General features: G+C 48.6%; 1 protein-coding gene across 1 annotated transcript in view; it reads left to right on the top strand.

The window, feature by feature from the left end:
- Positions 1-24,074, top strand: part of CASP2 (caspase 2) — a 224,650-nt gene that overhangs the window by 40,706 nt on the left and 159,870 nt on the right. Inside the window, exon 6 of the mRNA XM_069242657.1 lies at positions 13,604-13,780. Coding sequence (XP_069098758.1) covers positions 13,604-13,780 — 177 coding nt within the window. The remainder of the gene's footprint in view (positions 1-13,603; positions 13,781-24,074) is intronic.

Below are 24,074 nucleotides of genomic sequence, written 5' to 3'. Positions count from 1 at the left end.
CTTGCAGAAGCGTAGTGTTTGCTCTGACTTTGCAGGAGCTGTTAAAGCTCCCACCAAGATAGGGCAAAAAGCTATGCCCTGGGGGTGAACAGCCCGGAACAATGCAGGTGCCGGCCTTGAGGGGGTGGCGATCCCCAGGGCCATTGTTGGCCCCACAAGGGGCGCCCTCCATGTAACATAGCCCCAGGGAGGTGGTGGTCCCCAGGCCTGTGGGGGGGAGGGGTGGTGATGGACCCTCTTCCCTCTTTAATTTCAGCCCTGGAAGGTGGTGATACCCCAGAGTGGGGTGGGGGGGGAACAGCTGCGAGGCCTCCCCCAACATTCATTATCATCAAATCCCTAGGGCTGTGGGTGGTTGGACTGGCCACAATCTATGTGATCTAAGTCCAGGGATCTGGCAGTCCCCGGGGCATAAAAATGCCCTAGTAGGGGAGCCCAGAGCCCCTTCCTTTATTTCAACATGCCCCTGTGACCTGACCCACCCAGGCTTCCTATAAACCAGCGCGGAAGACTGCACCTTTTTTTTCTTTTTGACATAAATTTGCGACGTCCCTGCAAATTGGGTGCCAACTTTTATTTATTTATTTTTTAAGTGCTTTTTTGACCTGACAGGATCCCTCTGGATCCCAACACCAGAGCTTTTTTCTGGGACTTGGCTGAAGCAGAGTCCCAAGATGGTTGCCAACACTTCCTGGTTTAAAGTGTTTCCAGACAGTCAGAGCTCTGCAGCTCTCTGCACGCAAGTTCTTATTATTCGCAAAGTCGGGAAGGATTTGCAGTCCCAGATATGCAAATGTTAATATTTAAAAAACTACTGAACTGATTTACACTAAATAACAAAGTGTAATCTGCGTACCGAAAGCTAGCTTTCTGCCACATTTGGTGTAATTCCAGCCAGCAGTTTGGGCTGTAGTCGTGCTCAAAACACCTACGGGAATTAACATTGGGGAAACACTTTTCTTTTTTCTTTTTTACACACCCTCTCAGCCCTGCTTGACGAATCACCCCAAAACTTTCCATGCGCAACAAAAATCACCAGCACACTTTTTCCCCAAAATTTTTGTGAAGATTCATCAAACGGTGCCAAAGATATAGGTATGCCAAAAAATGCTTTTTCCATGGAAACATGGTTCTAACTATAACTACCTAGTGGCGACCGCTAGTAGGTAATCTAGTTTAATATATATATGTTCGATGGTATGCGTAGCTGCAGATACACATGCTGTGCATTATCCTGCCATCTAGTGTTGGGCTCGGAGTGTTACAAGTTGTTTTTCTTCGAAGAAGTCTTTTCGAGTCACGAGACCGAGGGACTCCTCCCTTTCGGCTCCATTGCGCATGGCCGTCGACTCCATCTTAGATTGTTTTCTTTCCGCCATCGGGTTCGGACGTGTTCCTCTTCACTCTGTGTTTCGGTTCGGAAAAGATAGTTATCAATCGGAAAATTTGACGGTATTGTTTGCGCTCTGTACCGGGTTAGTGCTAGCACATCGACACCGAAGAAAGAAGAGCTCCGGCAGCCCTTTGTGGCTTCCACTCCTCGGCGGGGCCTGGTCGGCCCGACCGCGTCCATCGTCGAAACTCATGGACCGGACCCCCTTCCGCTTCTGCCCTAATTGCCACGCCAAGAATCCTTATACGGACCAACACTTGGTCTGTAAACTGTGTCTATCACCGGAACACAGGGAGGATACCTGCGAGGCCTGCCGGGCATTTCTATTGAAAAAGACCCTACGCGATCGAAGAGCCAGAAGACTGCAAATGGCGTCGACACCGACAGAACAGATCGACGTTGAGGAGTAGGAAAGAATCTCCATACAAGAATCGGACTCTGACGACTCCGAAAGTGAGCTACTGCAGAAAACTGTGAGTAAAACTGCCCCGTCTAAGACTCACTCCAAAATCATAAAGGCCAAGGGGATGCGACCGCCAGCAGGCCATGGCTTAACCCGAAAACACAGTGACCAACCATCGCATCGAAAAAGGCCACACAACAGCCGAAGACATCCGACTCCGGTCGAGATACCGGCTCTGAACCATCTCAGCACCAAGAGTTCGAAACACCCAAAGTAAAGAAAGTTGTTTCGGAACCGAAAAAGACTGTCTCCAAACCTTTGGTACCGAAAAAGGCAGCCTCGGAGCCCAAAGTAAGCTCTTACACAGAAGAGCACGGACTTTCCAGCCAAATGCAACAACATCGCTTTGAGCAGGAAATAAGTATGGGGGAACCAGACCACACTCAAAAAAGGCTGCACATCCAGAAAGAGACTGGAAAAATTCAAACTCTTCCTCCAATTAAAAGAAAACTGCAGTTCAAGGGTCAGAAATGCAGCCAAAGGCAAAGGTGGCAAGAGACAAAACACCACCACCAAGGTTTTCGCCACAGCCTTCTCCACTGTATTCACCACAGCTGTCCCCGGTAACAACACCCCCAATGCAGTCACCAACACACACGGGGATGACACAGGATGACGCCGGATGCATGGGACTTATATGATGCACCGGTCTCCGACAACAGTCCTGATTGTTACCCGGCAAGGCCGTCACCTCCAGAGGACAGCACTGCATATATGCAGGTATTATCAAGGGCAGCTACATTCCACAATGTAGCAATGCATGCAGAGCCAATAGAAGATGATTTCTTATTTAACACCTTGGCATCCACCCTCAGTTCTTATCAAAGTTTGCCAATGCTCCCAGGCATGCTCAAGCACGCAAAACTGGTGTTCCAGGACCCAGTGAAAGGCAGAGCTATCACGCCTAGGGTGGAGAAAAAACACAAACCTCCCCCAACGGACCCTATGTTTATAACACAGCAACTGACACCAGATTCGGTGGTCGTGGGAGCAGCAAGAAAAAGGGCAAACTCCCAATCATCAGGAGACGCACCACCGCCTGACAAGGAAAGTCGGAAGTTCGATGCTGCGGGCAAACGAGTGGCAGCACAGGCAGCCAATCAATGGCGGATCGCCAACTCGCAGGCTCTACTGGCTCGCTACGACAGGGCACACTGGGACGAGATGCAACATATAATACAGCACTTGCCCAAGGAACACCAGAAACGTGCCCAAGAGGTTGTTGAGGAAGGACAAGCAATTTCCAACAGCCAGATAAGGTCTGCACTGGACTCGGCAGACACAGCAGCATGGACAGTGAACACTCCGGTAACCATTCGCAGGCATGCATGGTTACGGAGCTCAGGTTTTAAACCCGAAATCCAGCAAGCTGTGTTAAATATGCCGTTTAACCAGGAACAATTGTTTGGGCCGGAGGTGGACACGGCAATAGAGAAGCTAAAGGAGGACACAGGCACGGCCAAAGCCATGGGCGCGCTCTACTCCCCACAAAGCAGAGGCACTTTTAGACGACCACAGTTTAGAGGGGGGGTTTCGTACCCAAACCCCAGAGCCTTCCACCTCACAAGCCAGAACCACCTATCAGGGGCAGTACCAAAGAGGAGAGTTTCGAGGCACTTACAGGGGTGGTCAATTCCCAAGAGCAAGGGGAAAATTCCAAAGCCCCAAAACAACTCCAGCCAAACAGTGACTTCAATGTCACAAACCCCCAACACTTAACACCAGTGGGGGGGGGGGGAGACTTACTGCATTCTACACAAACTGGACAAACATAACTACGGACGCATGGGTCCTAGCCATTATCCAACATGGTTATTGCATAGAATTCATACATTTCCCACCAGACCTGCCCCCAAGAGCACACAATGGGGGTTATTCTAACTTTGGAGGAGTGTTAATCCGTCCCAAAAGTGACGGTAAAGTGACGGATATACCACCAGCCGTGTTACGAGTTCCATAGGATATAATGGACTCGTAATACGGCTGGTGGTAAATCCATCACTTTTCCGTCACTTTTGGGACGGATTAACACCTCCTCCAAAGTTAGAATAACCCCCAATATGTCCAAACAACACTTAGACCTGTTGCAGCTAGAAGTCCAAGCATTGTTACAAAGACAAGCAATAGAACTAGTACCCAACCATCAAAAAGTAACAGGTGTCTACTCCTTATATTTCCTAATTCCAAAGAAAGACAAAATGTTGAGGCCCATATTAGACCTCAGAACGCTGAACCTTTACATCAAATCAGATCACTTCCACATGGTAACACTTCAAGACGAGATTCCCTTGCTCAAAAAACAGGACTACATGTCAACGTTAGATCTCAAGGATGCATATTTCCACATACCCATACATCCTTCTCACAGGAAATACTTAAGGTTTGTAATCCAGGGCGTGCAGTACCAATTCAAGGTGTTAACGTTCGGGATAACAACAGCCCCAAGGGTATTCACAAAATGCCTTGCAGTAGTAGCCGCTCATATAAGGCGACAGCACATGCACGTATTCCCTTACTTAGATGATTGGTTAATAAAAACCAGCACTCATCAACAGTGTCTTCTTCACACGCAATACGTTATAGAAACTCTACACAAACTAGGGTTTTCTATAAATTACCAAAAATCACATCTGCAACCATCCCAGATACAACAATATTTGGGAGCAACACTCAACACACAAAAGGCGATTGCCACTCCAATTCCGCAAAGGATACAAGCTTTCCAAAATATAGCATTAAACATGCAGACAAACCAACACTACCAGGTGAAGTTTGTAATGAAACTTCTAGGCATGATGTCCTCATGCATAGCCATTGTCCCAAATGCAAGGTTACACATGCGGCCCTTACAACAGTGCCTAGCAAAACAATGGACACAAGCACAGGGTCAACTCCAAGATCTAGTGTTGATAGACCGCCAGACACACTTCTCGCTTCAATGTTGGAACCCTATAAATTTAAACCAAGGGCGGCCATTCCAAGACCCAGAGCCTCAATATGTGATCACAACAGATGCTTCCATGATGGGGTGGGTAGCACACCTCAACCAGCACAGTATACAGGGACAATGGGACATTCAACAAAAACAACTGCACATAAATCATTTAGAACTGTTAGCAGTGTTTCTAGCATTGAAAGCATTTCAGCCACTGATAGCCCACAAACACATTCTTGTCAAAACAGACAACATGACAAAAATGTATTACCTCAACAAACAGGGAGGGACAAACTCGTCACAACTGTCTCTCTTAGCACAAAAAAATTGGCATTGGGCGATTCACAATCACATTCGCCTAATAGCACAAAACATCCCAGGCATTCAAAACCAGTTAGCCGACAATCTCAGTCGACATCCCCAACAAACACACGAATGGGAAATTCATCCCCAGATCCTACAGGATTACTTTAGACGTTGGGGACCACCAAAAATAGACCTATTTGCAACAAAAGAAAACGCAAAATGCCAAAACTTCGCATCCAGGTACCCACACCCTCTGTCCAAGGGCAATGCGTTATGGATCAGTTGGTCAGGGATATTTGCTTACGCTTTTCCCCCTCTCCCACTCATTCCTTATCTGGTAAACAAACTGAGTCAAAACAGACTCAAACTAATACTAATAGCACCAACCTGGGCTCACCAACCGTGGTACACAACACTGCTGGACCTATCAGTAGTACCTCACGTCAAATTACCAAACAGGCCAGATCTGTTAACTCAACACAAACAACAGATCAGACATCCAAATCCAGCATCGCTCAATCTAGCAATCTGGTTCCTGAAGTCTTAGAATTTGGACACTTAGACCTTACACAAGAATGTATGGAGGTCATTAAACAAGCTAGGAAACCTACTACAAGACATTGTTATGCAAACAAATGGAAAAGATTTGTTCACTGCTGCCACAATAATCAAATTCAACCACTCCATGCTTCCGCAAAGAACATTGTAAGTTACTTATTACACTTACAAAAGTCTAAACTAGCATTCTCTTCTATTAAAATACATCTCCCAGCAATATCTGCCTATCTGCAGATTACACATTCTACATCACTTTTTAGAATCCCAGTTATCAAGGCATTTATGGAGGGATTAAAAATAATCATACCCCCAGGAACACCACCAGTACCTTCGTGGAACCTTAACATTGTATTAATAGGACTCATGGGTCCACCATTTGAACCCAGGCACTCATGTGAGATGCAATACTTAACCTGGAAAGTAGCCTTCCTAATAGCTATCACATCTCTTAGAAGAGTAAGTGAGATACAAGCATTCACTACACAGAACCCTTTATACAAATACATAAACATAAAGTGGTTCTATGCACAAATCCCAAATTCTTACCAAAAGTTATATCACCATTCCGCCTAAACCAAACAGTGGAACTCCCAGTCTTCTTTCCACAACCAGACTCAGTAGCTGAAAGAGCATTACATACATTAGACATAAAAAGAGCATTAATGTATTACAATGACCGAACAAAACAGTTTCGCAAAACAAAACAATTGTTTGTAGCCTTCCAAAAACCTCATGCAGGAAATCCTATATCCAAACAAGGTATTGCCAGATGGATAGTGAAATGTATTCAAACTTGCTATATTAAAGCAAAAAGAGATCTACCTATTACACCAAGAGCGCATTCCACTAGGAAAAAAGGCGCCACAATGGCTTTTCTAGGAAATATAACTAGGACAGAAATTTGTAAGGCAGCCACATGGTCTACGCCTCATACATTCACAAAACATTACTGTGCAGATGTGTTAACAACACAAGCCACAGTAGGACAAGCAGTACTATGAACATTATTTCAGACAACTTCAACTCCTACAGGCTAAACCACCGCTTTTGGGGACATTACTGCTTATTAGTTTATGCACAGCATGTGCATCTGCAGCTACACATGCCATCGAACGGAAAATGTCACTTACCCAGTGTACATCTGTTCGTGGCATGAGACGCTGCAGATTCACATGCGCCCTCCCCAGGAGCCTGTAGCCGTTATAAGATGAATGAAAATTGTAAATTTGTAAATAAATACTTTTTAATACACATTATGTACATACATACTTACTCCATTGCATGGGCACATCTAGTATATTCACAACTCCTACCTCACCCTCTGCGGGGAAAACAATCTAAGATGGAGCCGACGCCCATGCGCAATGGAGCTGAAAGGGAGGCGTCACTCGGTCCCATGTAACACTCTGCGCCCAACACTAGATGGCAGGATAATGCACAGCATGTGAATCTGCAGCGTCCCATGCCTCGAACAGATGTACACTGGGCAAGTGACATTTTCCATATTTTCACTGGGGGGAAAAAACCAAAGGTTATAGGCTCGTTATAGTTAGGAAAGGTTACAAGGTCGTTATTGTTAAGCTCACATTTTGCAATTATAAAACCATAGAAATCCACCTGTTATATTTAGTTATCTCAAGTAACTATAACTGACGCCCAAATATAACTAACTTGCACCCCACCATGCACAGTTATCTGATCAATAATTTTACTGCAGATGTTACACTGACATCAGTGATGTTATCTAAGATGTCATGTGTTGTAACTTGTGGGGTAATTAGCAGTGCATGGCGAGGGGGAGAGTTGTATTACCTAAGGGCAAGAGTAATAGTTACTTGTGATAACTAAATATAACTGGTGAATTTCTATGGTTTTGTATGTTTACAGTGTGAGCAGAACTAAAACGTCCCTGTAATCTTAGGTTTTTTTTTCAGTGAATTTCTCAGTTTAAAAAAACAAAAACATTTTAAGCAAAGTAATTTTCATTACTACACATTAATCCATCCTTAGGAAGCTGGCCTGGTGTGTGGTGGGTTCCTAAGGTACTTACACCTTATACCAGGTCCAGTTATCCGTTATTAGTGAAGTGTAGGCAATGTCTAGAAGCCAGGCTGTCTAGAGGTAGCTGTAGCTGAGCAGCCAGGGTTGATCTAGGAGACATGCAAAGCTCATGCAATACCACTGTAGTCACACAGCACTGACACACATGAAAGAAAATCCTCAGTGTTACAAAAAAAAGGTACTTTATTATGACAGCACAAATACTGAACTACTGTATAGACAATACCACAACTGCAGGTAAGTAAACACAGTATTATATATACATTAGCAAGCAGTAAATATCATAAAAAGCAATAGGCATTGGTAATAGCAAATAGTGAGGACCCTTGGGGAGGGACAAACTATATACTAAGAAAGTAGAATGCAAGTTAGTCCCCCACCCAAGGATGTGGAATCGATAGAGCAGAGCTGGAGGGACTAGGAGCCCCAGAAGGTGAGTACCGGGGTGCCCCCCAGCTACCAGGAGAGCAGAGGTATGTATCTGGTTTTCCCCAAAACCAACAGGAGGACTTTAGAAGAGGATTGTGCAAGACCCAGACAAGTCTGGAAGAACCCACAGGGTGGATCCCCGACAGAAGAGGACCTGCAAAGGAAGGGGACCAAGTCCGGTTTGAGTTGGAGTGTCCAGTTGTGGCAGGAGCCAATACCCAACCTTCTGTGGATGCAGGACCAGGTTGTCAGTGGATGAAGAAAGTCAGCAGGGCAGCACCGGAGCAGAAGAGGAGTTCCAGAAGTGATGAAAGTGATGTCCCACGTTGGCGGTCATGATGCAGTCGGTCAGTGGTGCTGGAAAACCACCAACAAGCCTTGGTAAATTGAAGAGTTGGAGAAGACATTTTTTCAAGTCTAAAGAGGACGAGCAAGGCCCAGGAAATTTGATTTAAGGAGAGGAGTCTGGGATGACCCTTCGCAGCTGGGAGAGTCACGAGAAGAAGAGGTATCCCCCACAGGTGACCCACCGGTAGCAGGCACAGGAGTTGCAGTGAGGCCCACTCAGCACACCTGAAGAGGAGTCCCACATGGCGAGAGCAGCAGGCAGGAGACTATGCTTCACAGGATGGAGTGGTGGGGGCTGGGGCCACACGGAGCCTGAAGATCCCTTGGAGGAGGAACAAGCAAGCCTTGGTAGCTGCAAGTGTCTCTGTGCACGGGGACAGCTGGTAGAGAGAACCAAGGAGACCAGTCCAGACCACCACCTGTGAGGTAGGATCCACGCTGCTCCGGACGAGAGAAGAACCACGCACCTGGTTGTCGTTGCAGTTGGTGCCTGTGGATGCAGGGAAGTGACTTTCACTCCAAGGGAGATTCCTTCTTACTTCATGTACAGGCTGAAGACTCGTCACCCTTAGAGGATGCACAGCTGGGGCAATGTTGCAGTTGCTGGAAGGAGCTGGAGAAACAATGTTGCAGAGCGGAGTCATCGCTGTAGTCGCAGATTGTCGGTTCCTGGAGGGTCCAGTTGCAGTCCCAGTGGCCAGAAGATGAGTTGCAGAGGAGTCCTGCTGGAATCCTGCATGTCGAATATGGGAGACACTAAATAGCCCAGGAAGGGGGATTGGCCACCAAGCAGGGGATCAACCTTTTGAGGAGTGGGCTGTGACGTCACCTGCCTGACCTGGCCACTCGGATGCTCCTGGGGACCTCTGCCCACCTTGGATTCAAGATGGCAGAATCAAGTGGCCACCCAGAGGAGCTCTGGATACCACCTCTGGGGTGGTGATGGACAGGGGAGTGGTCAATCCCCTTTCCATTGTCCATTTTTATGTTCGAGCAGGGACTGGGGGTCCCTGGACTGGTGCAAACCGGTGTATGCAAGGAGGGCACCAAATGTGCTTTTCCAAAAATGCCTGTGGCTTGGGGAGGCTACCCCTCCAATCCATCCAATCCATGTAACACCTATTACCAAAGGGAGAGGGTGTTACCTTCCTCTTACACAGGAAATCCTTTGCTCTGCCTGAGCTGGTCAAGAAGCAGGAGGTCAGAAACCTGTCTGAGGGGTGGCAGCAGGGCTGCCCCGAAAACCTCAGAAGACTGGTTGGAGTAATGCTGGTGGTCCTCTAAGGACCTTTTTGGTAGGTGGAATGTGGACCCTCCCTGGCCGATCTTGGCCCTTGGGACCCTATCCCTGGGACCCGGCCTAAGCATTTTATTTTGGTGGTTTGGGGAGGGTGGGGGTAGAGTCAGTGCAGCCCCACCTCCCCAGGCCGATCTCTGCCCTGGGGACCCCAGTTCCCCGGTCTGGCCAAGTCACCTGGGTGCTCCTCAAGGCACCCAGTCAAAATAGTTCGGGACCGTGGAGGGAGCCTCAAGGCCCCCGCTGACCTAGAATGTTCCCTGCCTGCTGCGTGAACCGACATTGCTGTCTCAAGGAGGGAGATGCTAAAGAAGCAGCACCCTCTCTGTGAGAGCAATAGTTTGCTCTGTTTCCCTGCCTGCATCTGTGGAGCAGGGAAACAGAGGAAACCTCATCTTCCAGCAAGTGAGAGCTATGAGCGTTTGCTCCGACTTGGCAGGAGCTTTCAAAGTTCCCACAAAGTCAGAGCAAATCTATGTCCTGGGGATGGGCATACTAGGACGCAGCAGGAGACTGCACTGGAGGGTGGTGTTCCCCCGGGCCAGCACTGGAGGGTGGTGTTCCCCCGGGCCGGCACTGGAGGGTGGTGTTCCCCCGGGCCGGCACTGGAGGGTGGTGTTCCCCCGGGCCGGCACTGGAGGGTGGTGTTCCCCCGGGGCCGGCACTGGAGGGTGGTGTTCCCCCGGGGCCGGCACTGGAGGGTGGTGTTCCCCCGGGGCCGGCACTGGAGGGTGGTGTTCCCCCGGGGCCAGCACTGGAGGGTGGTGTTCCCCCGGGGCCATTATTCACCCCACAAGGCCCCCCTGCAATGTAACATAGCCCTGGGGAGGTGGCGGCCCCCAGGGTGTGGGGGGGGGGGGGGGAGGGGTCTGGGTACCCCTCCACATTTATTTAAACACATTCATCCCCGGGAGTGCATGCTGGGCGGGCGCAACCCCAGTCATCTCCCTTAAAGACAGTTCTTTTGAAGAAGTCTTTCCATTGGAGCGGTCTCTGGAGATTCTCTCCCACACCTACTCACAACCGTCAATGCCTCCCTCGTGCAAGGCATCTTCCTGAAGGTCTGAATACAGGCCACATGCTCTCAAACCTAAAGAAACCTGCCCTGGGCCCTGATGACATCACCACTACTGACCCATCACTCACCTACCATTCATCGGTGTGATCATTGAAAAAGCAACCAATGTTCAATTCCAAGATCGTCGGCGCTAACCATCTCCTGCACGACTACCAGTCTGGCTTTAGATCATGCTGCAGCTTGGAGACCGCTTACACATCGTAGATAATGTCCTCCTGCTCACAGATGACCCCCGCCTCCTGATGTTGCTGAACCTCAGCTGCCAACCATCCCACCCTTATACACACACCCTGGAGTCTCGAATGGGATTCCCCAGCAGTGTCCTGCACTGGTTCAACACCTACCTTTCCGACCCACAGTTTGTACCCTTGTGCAGGCTGAGGTCACAAAAGGTCCCTATTGTATGTAGTCTCTTCCAGGGCTCCGTAATGTGTCCTGTTTATCTTCAACAGATACTGAGCCGTTCGGAGCTTTAGTCACAGATAAGTGCACAAAGATTCACCAATATGCCGATGTCACACGACTTTGCATGAAAGTCTCCTCTGCCTCAGACATCCAAAGCCTCAAGCACTGCCTCCACATCATCCAGACCTGGATATCCCGCGACTACATGAAGCTCGGCACAAACAAGGCAGAATTCCTATTATTTGCCAAGAACAGCAAACAAGAAATAGTACAAACATGGCTGAATGTGAAGAACCTTGATGGCTTTGAATCACAAAATGCCAAGTTACTTGGATTCACCCCGGCCACCTACCTCTCCCTCAGGGAACACAATGCCAAAAAACAAAGACGGCCTTATGCCAACTTTCTCTTCTATAGAAAGTCAAATCTTTGTTTCCAGAAAGCAATTTCAGAACTACTGTTTAAACCCTAGTTCTTTCACATATGGATGGTGTTCATGCCCTCCTCCAGAGCCTCGTGGATGCCACACTGGCACTCCTCTGGGCAGCCTACTTGCTGCAGCACATCTCACACAAGCCTGTAAGAACTATCAGATCACTGCCATCCTTATGGAACTCCACTTTCTCCCCTTGCCAGCCTTCACCATCTTCAAAACCAGCATTATTTACAAACCCTCACGACCAGCATGCACGCTTATCTCGCAGACAAGCTCACTGTTTCGGGTGGATCTGGGCAACCCTGCAGCCAGGACACCACAAGACTGCTGATCAGGAGCCTGATTTAGTATTTAGCGGATGGTTACTCAGTTGCAAACATGAAGGGTAACCTGTCGTAGAGCACTTCAAATGAGCTGGACTGACTGTCCGGCATGTTTGTGCCAAAGTGCCTGTCCTGCAAGCTCTGAATCAGGCCCTCAGAATTCTAAAAAAAGAAAAAAACAAGAAAGAAAAGCCTCTTCCATCTCCTTGTAGCCATCAGGACCACCTGAGCGCTGCTCCAGTTTAGGACAGCGTTGAAGACGTACCTCTTTAAAGAACACCACAGATAATGCATTAACCTTCCTCATCCCAGCTCCATCTCCTCTCATTGTTTGACGTTCTTCTTCTCTTTGCCTATGTCCAGTGCTCTATCCCTTTTGGGGTTGTGCTATAGAAATATCATAGATATACGTGTGCGTTCACTGACAAAATAAAGGTTAACATAACGTTTTGGTTGACTTTTCCTGATCGGATTATTCCCAAGAGCAAGAGGGAGAATACCACGCAAAGGGGAAAGGAGGCAGGGAAATCATGGTAAAACCATCCCAGAGGGAGAAAGCAGGAACCTACAGGCATGATATGAAGGGTCAGGGATTGTCTGACCATGGATTAAAGAAGTCTGAGGTGGATTCAGGCCTACTCAGTCTTAATATTTGGCGCTGTGATATCTAATGGCACCGGCAGTGTGCTCCTCCGCAGAGAGTTGGGCACTGCAACCCTTCTTTTAGAAATTAAGCACTGGGTATTCTACGATGGGCACGGAGTATTCTACGATGGGCACTGAGTATTCTAAGATGGGCACTGAGAAGACTGTTTCATAGATACAGACAACGAGGGCTGAACTCTGCACTTAGTTTGGGTGCCCCAAGTCACCAGTTCAGCTGAAGCTTTCTACCCCATTCCTTCTCCACCCCCATGGTTTACTTGCACGTTGGCCCTGGAGGTATATCGTTTGACCAGTTGCCGGACTGTGAAGTGTTGAGATGCTGCCCAGTGCGCCAGGTTGTGGAGAGGTTCCCACAGTGCAGAAGGAAAGGTTTTTTCTCTGCGGCAATCGATTTAGCATTCAAAGTGTTCACCTGTGAATATGCAGAAGAGTATGATGGTGAAGGGATAGATTAGGTAACTGAAAATTCTACTCAAGTCTTCTGTGGACACTGTTGCACACACCACAACCAATACGGTGGAGACAGAACATTTACTTTAATTTCACAATAGTTCTCTATTCAAAGTGGTTTAAGATTTGCCCTACACACTGCTCCGTGGTGTGCTCCACTAATGCTGCCACAGTTCCCATGCTGGAGAATGAATGTTACTTTCCTGCAATGCATGGCTGCCAAAGTTTAGTCCTGGGAGATCTTGCTGGGAATCGTGGAAGTCCTAAGCCAGTAAATCTGCGTAAGGGTTTAGGCTGGAGAAGGGGAGGTTACTGCCTGGTAAAAGTGGGTTAGCAGCATATTGAAGGACTGATCTTTGATGTATGACTTTGGATTGTTCAAGCAGATGTATATTAATGCTCCTTCCTTTCTGTCTCGCTTTCTTCCCCCTCTTTTCTTTTTTTGGACACTCCAGGCCTATCAGATGAGATCAAGACCACGGGGCCAGGCCATAGTAATTAGCAATGTGCGGTTCAGTGGCAGCGGTGACCTAGATTTCCGCTCCGGGGGTGACGTGGATCAAGCTGCCCTGGAAAGACTCTTCTCCTCCATGGACTTCAAAGTCACCGTACTGGAGAACCAGACTGCAGAGGTGAGGTGGGAAGAGTAAGCAGGTCCCTCATGAAGGGCTCCATGGAAGACTCCTACCTCCCAGACCCACTTGTCCTTCTAACACTTTGACAAGTGATGTCACAGATTGACTGAAGGTTGGGAATTGCTGGTGGGTCAAAGTTAAGTCTTAGGCAAAATAACATAATTGTCCAGAAATAGAAATGGTATTTACCCTGAACAGCAGTTCTCAAAGGAGAGACTGTTACCTCCATTCTTAATTTGTGGAATATTTCATACTCACCAGACTAGCCCCTAAAACACCAGCATTTTTCATGTTTTTAATAATCCATTAATGTAAATATTTTTGCCCTTTCACTTTTTAAAACACTTTTTATTGCTGAGAAACTACAGGGAAGCTGGTTAAACTGTGGCCCCACAGATGGATGCCTTTGTCTTTATTTTTTTTCTAAAGTGAGCAGGGGCTGTTTTGGCTGTTCTGTTGCAGGAGCATTGCATCTCATCACTTTCTTTATGTTCATAGCCACCCCCATCAGGAGTGGGACCAAGGAGGAGCGGGGTGGTCATGGAGTGTCTAGTATGTCCGTGATGGCACCGGGTAGCAATTGCAAGCTTGTTCATCAGGGTCTCATGGCAGTTTAGAAAATTGGAAAGGGCCTCATCACCTGCGTTGTTCCATCGTGCTGCGAACTGTACTCCAAATTACACCCTCAGTTTTACTCTCATTCTCTCTCTCCTACCTGATGCCATCCTGGCACTCACTTGCAACCCTAAACTGCATTGTCCCGCACACTTGACATGACATATATACCTAATCACACTGCCCATCCCAATACTCGGAGAGTATAACTTGGGGAAGTCATTTATCTCTGTGTTTAGCACTGCTCGACACATGGGATGTCAGCACGCTGGTCAGCGAAACAAACCTACCTGACTAGGCCCCAGGTATGCATTGGAAAAAATATCAGAGAAAACGAATTCTCTAAACGCACAATGGACATCTGAGCAAGAAAGAAGGAATGTGAGGTGGAGTAGGTAGAGGGAAATTAAAATGGGAGAACAGAACGGCGCAAGAGAAAAGGAAGAAGGTTAATATCGAAGGTGATCCAAGCGGAGTGAATATTCAACTGTTAGTACAGAACTGTTTCGATTTTTCTTTTTCTCGAAAACCACAGAGTATTATTTTTCTCAGTGCTCATTGAGGAGAGTTCCAGAATGTAGGCACTGCTCCCAGAGAAGGCTTGGAGTGTACATTGGTCAGGTTTCAGTTTCTGCAGGGTTTTCCCGGGCCTGTGGTATCAAACATGTCAGAATCATACCCCAATACTGTTGACAGTATTGGTTGTGCGATTTCATGCACTCTGGGGGCTCCTTAGAGGACCACCAGCTTTGCTCCTACCGGTTTGCATAGTTTACCCGGGTAGCCCACGCTGCTGCCACCCCTTAGACAGGTTTCTGCCCTCCTGGTGCTTGACCAGCTCAAGCCCAGGAAGGCAGAACAAAGGATTTCCTGTGGGAGAGGGGGGCAAGATCCTGCCTTGTCCAGGCCAGACCCTAGACGCACACCAGGGGGTTGGAGACTACATTGTGTGAGGGCAGTCACAGCCCTTTCAGGTGTAAGCAACCACTCCTCCCTCCACTCTAGCTCAGATGGCTCATTAAGATACGCAGGCTACACCCCAGCTCCCTTTGTGTCACGGTGTAGAGTAGAGGGGGAATCCCCAATAGGCAGAGTCACAGAATGGTTTAAGCAAGAAAATTTCTACTTTCTAAAAGTGGCATTTTCAAACTAACAATCTAAAAACCAACTTCACTAAAAGATGTATTTTTAAAATGTGAGTTCAGAGACCCTAAACTCCATATTTCTATCTGCCTTCAAAGGTAATCGATGCTTTAAAGTTATTTAAAGGCAGCCTCCATGTTAACCTATGAGGGAGATAGGCCTTGCAGCAGTGAAACCCAAATTTGGCAGTATTTCAGTGTTTGGACATGTAAAACACACCAGTACATGTCCTACCTTTTTAAATACATTGCACCCTGCCCATGGGGCTACCTAGGGCCTACTTTAGGGGTGTCTTACATGTAAGAAAAGGGAAGGTTTGGGCCTGGCAAGTGGGTACACTTGCCAAGTCGAATTGGCAGTTTAAACTGCACACACTGCAGTGGCAGGTCTGAGCCATGTTTACAGGGCTACTAATGTGGGTGGCACAACCAGTGCTGCAGGCCCACTAGTAGCATTGGATTTACAGGCCCTGGGCACCTCTGGTGCATTTTACTAGGGACTTACCAGTAAATCAAATATGACAATTATGGATAAACCAATCAACACTATAATTTACCTAGGGAGCGGTTGCACTTTAGCACTGATCAGCAGTGGTAAAGTGTGCAGAAACAACAAACCAGCAAAAACAGAGTCCAGTACACCATAAAAACAGGAGGTCAGCAAGCAAAAAGACAGGGGAGACACACTAAAAAGCTGCCAGGTGTAGCAGGGTGCATGCACCTTTTCCCGCAGGCTGCAGTGGCAGTGCTGCAAACACATCTTACATGGGTTCCCATGGGTGACATATTACATGCTGCACCCCAGGGAGGAACCCCTGGTGCCCCAATGCCTTCCTTGGTTCCATGTACTAGGGACTTATAGGGGGGCACCAGTATGCCAAATGTGTGGTGTGTGTGAAGTACCAGTCAACAAACTCTAGAGGGAGAGAGAACAGTCGCTGGGGTCCTGGTTATCAGGATCCCAGTGAACACAGTCAAAACACACTGAGAGCAGGCAAAACGTGGGGGTAACCATCCCAAAAAGAGAGGACTATAAGGCTAACCTTGCACATTTGAGTCTTCATTATCCAACTGGAAATATCTGGAGAGTCCATCTGCATTGGAGTGGGTACTCCCGGGTCTATGTTCCACTGTAAAGTCCATTCCCTGTAGGGATATGGACCACCTCGAGAATTTGGGATTTTCACCCTTCGTTTGTTTTAACTATAGAAGGGGCTTGCTGGTCTGTTTGAACGAGGAAGCGAGTGCCAAACAGGTATAGCTTCAGCTTCTTCAAAAGCCCAAACCACAGCAAAGGCCTCCCTTTCTATAGCTGACCAACGCTTTTCCCTGGGGGTCAACCTTCTGCTTAAAAAAGTAGCTGGTTGATCCTGGCCCTCTGTGTTTAGTTGTGGCAGTATATCCCAACCTCTTCCTCAGAAGCATCTGTTTGTACTATGAACTGCTTGAAGTAGTCAGGGCTTCTTAAAATAGGTGCGGAGCACATGGCCTGTTTCAGATCTTCAAAAGCTTTTGGCAGCTGGCTGTCCATAAAACTTTCTTGACCATTCTTTTGGAGGTGAAGTCATTAAGAGGGGCTGCCATGGAGTCCTAGTTCTTAATGAACCTCCTGCAGTACCTAGTGAGGCCTAAAAAGGCAGTAACCTGGGTCTGTGTAGCAGATGCAGTTCAATCCAAAATAGTTTGGATTTTCCCCTGTAGTGGTTGAATCAGGCCTCCGCCTACCAGGTGGCCCAGATAAAGCACTTTCCCCTGCCCTTTCTGGCATTTAGAGACCTTGATAGTGAGGCCTGCTTTTGTAGAGCCTCCAAAACATTCCACAGGTGTGCATGGTGCTTCTCCGAGGTAGAGCTCAAGACAGCTACATCATCAAGATAAGCTGCACTGTAGTCTTCCAAACCTTGGAGAACTGTATTGACCAGCCTCTGGAATGTGGCAGGTGCGTTTTTCAAACCAAAGGGCATCACAGTGAAGTGATAGTGCCCTCCCATGGTAGAAAATACAGTTTTTGATTTAGTATCCTTTGATAACTTGATCTGCCAAAAGCCAGCAGTCAGATCAAAGGTGCTCAGATACTTGGCAGAGGCCAGTGTATCTATAAGCTCATCTGCCCTAGTGATAGAATGAGCACCTGTCTTAGAAACTGTGTTAAGACTTGTGTGGTCTACACAAAACCTAATTTCTCTTTTGCCATCTTGGGAGTGAGGTTTTGGGGCAAGCAGTATAGGGAAAGCCCAGGTGCTGTATAAGGACTCCTTAGTCTAGGATCTTCTGAACTTCATATTTGATGCACTCCCTTACATGAACAGCTTGCTTGTAAGTGTTACTGTTGACAGGCCAGCTGTCCCCTGTGTCAATGGTGTGTCCACACCATATGGTTTGACCCAGGTATTAGGGAGAACAGTTCAGAGAACTGTCCTAGGAGATTTCTGCAGTCCTCTTTTTGAGACTGAGAGAGGCAGTCAGCAAGTACTACCCCCCTACACTTGGCCATCTGCTGCAGTGTGCGAAAATAGGTCAGGGAGAGGGTCACTCTCTTCTTCCTGTCCCTCATCAGTTGCCATGAGCAGAATCCTATCAGACCTGCCATAGTAAGGTTTAAGGCTGTTCACATGAAGGACCCTAAGGGGGCTTCTGGGAGTGCCAAGGTCTACCCGGTAGGTTACCTCACCCTTTTTCTCCTCAATGGTGTGGGGACCACTCCACTTATCCTGGAGTACCCTGGGAGCCACAGGCTCCAGGACCCACACTTTCTTACCTAGCTGCTACACAGTTAGGACAGCCTTCTGTCCATACCATTGCTTTTGTAGCTCATGGCTGGCCTGAAGGTTTTTAGTGACCCTCTTGATATACTCGGCCACCCTTGATCTGAGTACATAATCCACTATGTCTTGTTTGCTCCCACCCTTCTCTAACAAGAGCAAGGGGACCCCTAACAGGGTGCCCAAACAGAAGTTCAAAGGGGCTGTAGCCCACACCCTTCTGAGGGACCTTCTTATAGGCGAAGAGGAGGCATGGTAATAGGACATCCCACCTCCTTCTGAGTTTCTCTTAAGAGTCCTTTAATCATACCTTTTGAGAGTTTTATAAACCTCTCAACCAAGCCATTTGTTTGGGGATAGTAGTGGGTGGGAACTTGTAAGTAACACAGCACTCTTTCCGCATGGCTTTCAGGTATGCTGACATGAAGTTTCTACCTCTGTCTGATACCACCACTTTAGGAAAACCCACTCTGGAAAAAATGCCAAGATGGCTTTGGCCACTGCAGGAGCTGTGGTGGTCCTAAGAGGAATGGCCTCTGGGTACCTGGTGACATGGTCCACCACCACCAGTATGAACCTGTTCCCAGAGGCTGTTGGGGGGCCCAGGAGGCCAATAATATCCACCCGGCCCTCTCAGAGAGTACCCCAACCACTGGTAGTGGCTTTAGGGGGGCCTTTGCAGTGCCACCTGTTTTGCCACTGGCTTGACAGGTGACACAGGAGCGACAAAACTCATTTGTGTCTTCAGATATGTGGGGCCAGTGAAAGTGGGGGACCAGTGTGTCCCAAGGTTTGCTTTACCCCAAGTGGCCTGCCAGGGGAGTATCATGTGCTAGAGTTAACAGGAACTATGTAAACGTCAGAGGGGTAACCAGTTTCCTGAAGCTGAGCAGTGTGTCCCCTCAGAGATCGAGGAGACTTGAGGGTGCTAGGGACAGTATAAACTCCCTATTTTTCAGAGGGACCACCAGCCTCCTGGTGGCACCAGGTTTGTTTTTCCTGGATTCTGAATATAGGAGACTGTCTTCCCAGTACACCTTATGGGTGCCACTGACATCCCCTGCCTCTTGTGTTGCAGCTTGTTGCCTCATGCTCTCCAGTGTGGGACAAACGTATTGTTCCCTACTGAACTCTTCCCTGGTGGGCCACCCTGCACCTGAGAGCTCAGCTGTGTCAGCTTGCAGCTCCTCTGGTGTAGATTTCACCCAGGAAGTGGATTCTAGAGTTGAATCCTCACTGGAGTGGGGGTAACTTTTTGCCCTTCCTGCCAAAGGATTTAGGAAGCTCTTGGACCATTGTTCCAGGCTCTAAGGACCCTTGTGCTTTTTGTTTCTTGGCTTGTGCTCTTCTCAGGGAAAAGATATGCCCTGAGATGCCCAGCATTGCTGCATGGGCCTCCAATTCCACCTCAGCCCTAGTTGAGGTCTCCAAGTCATCCCTAGTAGACACTCTACAGGCAAGGGAAACCACCCCTTATTTTAGGACAAGTGAACTCCTCCGAACCCCCCCCCCCCCCCTCCCCCCCCCCCCCCACCAGCTGAAATCAATAATTGCCATAGGGTGGCATACAGTGTTGGTATGAGCATCAGTCACTTGGTACTTGTGACCAAATAGGTGTTGCTCAGGAGACACCAATGTTTTAGTTACCACAGTGACACTGGCATCTGTGTCCCTTTAGGGCTCAGCCTCAACACCATTAATTAGGGGCTGCTGCCAGTACTTACCCATGTTAACAGGACAGGCAGCAAGGGTGGCAAAGTCAATGCCCCCATCGGAGACTAGCACTGCTCCAGTGGCCTCTCTAACTAGCCCAGACCCCACTACAGCCCCTAAGGTGAGCCCAGCTACACCCTTAGACTGACTTCTGTTTTGCAGTCCCACCACTACAGCTGTTGCTGGGGGCATTAGGAGTGGAGGTGGGGTTAGTAGTGGTGGAAGGCTTGGTGCCATTCTTAGGCCAGGGGCTGTCCCCTGCCCTGAGGCCTTTGTTTTTGCAAACCTAGCACAGAGGCTTTTTGAAGTTGGAAGAGGAATTGTTCCCACACCCAGATGAGTTGTGTGGGCCTGATGAAGACACTGTTTTTCTTTGTCTCCAAACGTGCCTTGAGACTTACCCGCCTCCTTGTTTGTGTGGTCTCCCCTGTGTGAGCCGCCTTACTTTTTTCCCAGTTCTTGGGGAGAGGTCAGATCAGACTCCACCAGGGACTGATGCAGCTGATCAGATACACAATTATTCAAAATGTGCTCTCTTAGAATTAGGTTATACAAGCCTTGGTAGTCGTTAACTTTTCTCCCGTGCATTTAGCCTTCCAGAGCTTTCACAGAGCAGTCCACAAAATCAACCCAATCTTGGGAGGATTGTTTCCTGGTGTCTCTGAACTTGATCCTGTACTGTTCAGTAGTCACACCAAACACATCTAAAAGGGTTGTCTTGAGAACTGTGTAGTTGCCTGCATCCTCTTCTCTGACAGTAAGGAGCCTATCCCTACCTTTGCCAGAGATATAGCTGCCCACTGCCTCTGAGGGACACTCTGTACCTTACAGGCCCTCTTCAGAGCAATGAACCACTTTTAGATGTCATCCCCCACTTTGTAAGGGAGAACTACCTTATTCAGGTTTCTGGAATCAAGAGTCCTCCCTGACCCTAGTGTCCCTGAAATTAAAACTGCTGCCGCCACAGGTTACTATTCCTAACCCTGCCTTTCTCTCTCCACTGCCAAGGCCTCTCTATCTAGGGTCAGCTGTTGCTGCTGCAGCCTCAGCTTGGCCTCCTTCAGTCTCAGTTGCCTGAGCTCCCTGTCTAGGGAGTCCTCACCTGACGTTGAGCAGTGGGTCCCCTCAGAGACTGAGGAGACTTGGGAGTGTGCAGAAGAGGATCCGTTCCTATTCTTGGAAACCCCTCACAACCAGCCCTCTAGGGACAAAGGTGGACCTACTTGTAAATGACCCCCTTTCCACTACCAGTAGTGCTCCTAGTAGGACTGTGAGTATTCTCTTACCCTCCCTGGGTGCTTCCTGACCCACCTCAGTGTCTACGTCTACTCTCTAGCCTTTGTGGGGGTGTGTGGGCAGATTCTACTTCTCCCTCCTGCTCCTCCTGGCTACCAGCATGTTCCTGATCGTCCTGGAGGGGCAGGCCCAGAAGCAGACTCTTATTGGGATTTCTCGCAGCCTTCAGTTTCCTATCAGCACACATCTCCCTTAACTCTTGGAAAGTTAAACCCTCATACTGAGAATTCGGGGCCTGAGATGTGAGCTCCTCTGAAGACATGATGTCTAGCTAGAGTGGTGTAGGAGTCCATAACTACTCTAAATCTAGGCTCCTAAAGAAGTGTAAAGCAAGGCTATGCCCGACTCTAGCGTACCCAACTTCCGAGACTAGATCCCTAACACTACGTGTGTAGTGTACCTAACAGTAAATGGTATTTCCTGTGGAAAGTACTCCGTGACAGAGTGGTAAGACAATTGCAAGTGCTTATCCCACCGCTGCACCACCGATGTAGGCAGCTGGCCTGATGTGTGGTGTCACCGCCTTATACCAGGTCCCGGTATCCCTTATTAGTGAGGTGTAGTCAGTGTCTAGAAGCCAGGGCTCTCTAGAAGTAGCTGTAGGCAGCACAACCAAGGCTGAACTAGGAGACATGCAAAGCTCTTGCAATACCACTGTAGTCATACAGCGCTTACACACATGAAGGAACCACACAATGTTACAAAAATGAAGGTACTTTATTTTAGTGACACAAATACTATATAGGCAACACACTATTATATACACCTCAGTTGTCAGCAATGAGCATAGATAGTAATAGAGAACAGTGCAATGACAACAGACAATAGTGACTCTCGGAGTCCAAACCATGTACTAAAAGAAATAGGATGCGCATGATGGCCTCCCACCCAGGTGAGTGGAATCTGTAGTGGGGAGCTGAAGGAACTAGGAACCCCACAATGTAAGTACCAGAGTGCCCCCCCAGGGACCAGGAGAGAAGAGGTAAGTACCTGGTTTTTCCCAACCCCCAGAGAAACTTTGTAAAAGGACTGTTCAAGACCCAAGCAAGAGGGGAAGAAACAGAAGATGGATCCAGACAGAGGGACCTGCAAATGAAGGGCACCAAGCCCAGTTCCAGTTGGGGTGTCCGGTTGGGACAGGAGCCAGTACCCACCCTTCTGGAGGTGCAGGACCAGGTCGACTGTGGAGACCAGGAGTCTGCTACGCAGCACAGGAACAGAAGAAGAGTTCCAGAAGTGATGCAGTTGATGTCCCACGTTGGAAAAAGAGTTGCAGTCGGTCAGTGGTGTGGGAAAACCACCAACAAGCCTGGGCAAAGGCAAGAATTGTAGGAGAAGATTGGCAGAGCTGCTGGGGGTGTAGGAAATCGTGGATGCAGCCCACACAGGCAACTCAAAGACAGCAGGCACAGGAGTCGCAGTGAGACCCACTCACCACACTTGGAAAGGAGTCCTGTGTCGCTGGACCAGCAGGCAGGAGACTACGTGTTTGCAGTGAAGAGTGCTGGAGGCCGGGGCTATACGAAGCCTGAAGATCCCTTTGGAACAAGCCTTGTTAACTGCAAGAGTCGCGGTGCTGTCCTGCAAGGAAAGGCAAAGACTCACCACCTCCCAAGTTGGACAGCTAGTAGAAGGAACCGAGGGGACCACTCAAGACCACCTGTGTTGCAGGATCCACGCAGAGTTGCAGGAGAGAGGACCTACGCAGCCCGTCGTCGTTGCAGTTGGTGCCTGTGGATGCAGGGGAGTGACCCCTTCACTCCAAGGGAGATTCCTTCTTGTTTCTTGGTGCAGACTGAAGACTTGTCTCCCCCTGAGATGTACAGCCGGAGAAATGTTGCAGTTGTTGGGAGTAGCCGGAGAAACAGTGTTGCAGAGCTAAGTCGTTGCTGGAGCTGCAGATTGTAGGTTCCTGTGGAGTCCATTTGCAGTTCCAGTGGCTAGAAGTAGATGTTGCAAAGGAGTCCTGCTGGAATCTTGCACGTCGAATATGAGGACCGTCCTAAGAGGGAGCCCCTAAATAGCGTAAAAGGGGGATTGGCCACCTAGCAGGGTGACCACCTATCAGGAGGGGGCTGTGACGTCACTTGCCTGACCTGGTCACTCAAATGCTCCCAGGGTCCTCTGCCCACCTTGGATTCAAGATGGCAGAAGCAAGTGGCCACCTGGAGATCTGGGCACCACCCCTGGGGTGGTAATAGACATGGGAGTGGCCACTTCCCTGTCCAGTTTCGTGCCAGAGCAGGGACTGGGGGTCCACGGGCTGGTGCAAACCGGTTTATGCAAGGAGGGCACTAAATGTGTCCTTCAAAGCATACCAGTGGCTTGCGGAGGATACCCCTCCCATGCCATGTAACACTGGTTTCCAAAGGGAGAGGGTGTTGCCTCTCACTCCCAGAGGAAATCCTTTGTTGTGCCTTCCTGGGCTTGAGCTGGTCAATCTGCAGGAGGGCAGAAACCTGTCTGTTGGATGGCAGCGGCGTGGGCTGCCCGAGAAAACCCTGCAAACTGGTAGGAGCAAAGATGGGGATCATCTAAGGAACCCCCAGAGTGCATGGAATCATACTTCCAATACTGGCAACAGTATTGGGATATGATTCCAACATATTTGATACCAAACATGCCTCGGTTTGGAGTTACCATTATGTAGCTGGACATAGGTAGTGACCTGTGTCCAGTACATGGGTAAAATGGCTTCCCGCACTTACAAAGTCCAGGAAAATGGAGCTGGAGTTTGTGGGGGGACCTCCGCTCATGCAGGGG

This window comes from Pleurodeles waltl, chromosome 7 (assembly GCF_031143425.1).
Source record: "Pleurodeles waltl isolate 20211129_DDA chromosome 7, aPleWal1.hap1.20221129, whole genome shotgun sequence".
Lineage (NCBI taxonomy): Eukaryota > Metazoa > Chordata > Amphibia > Caudata > Salamandridae > Pleurodeles > Pleurodeles waltl.
The sequence above is the reverse complement of the archived record's forward strand: the minus strand, read 5'-3'. Positions and strand labels throughout refer to the sequence as shown.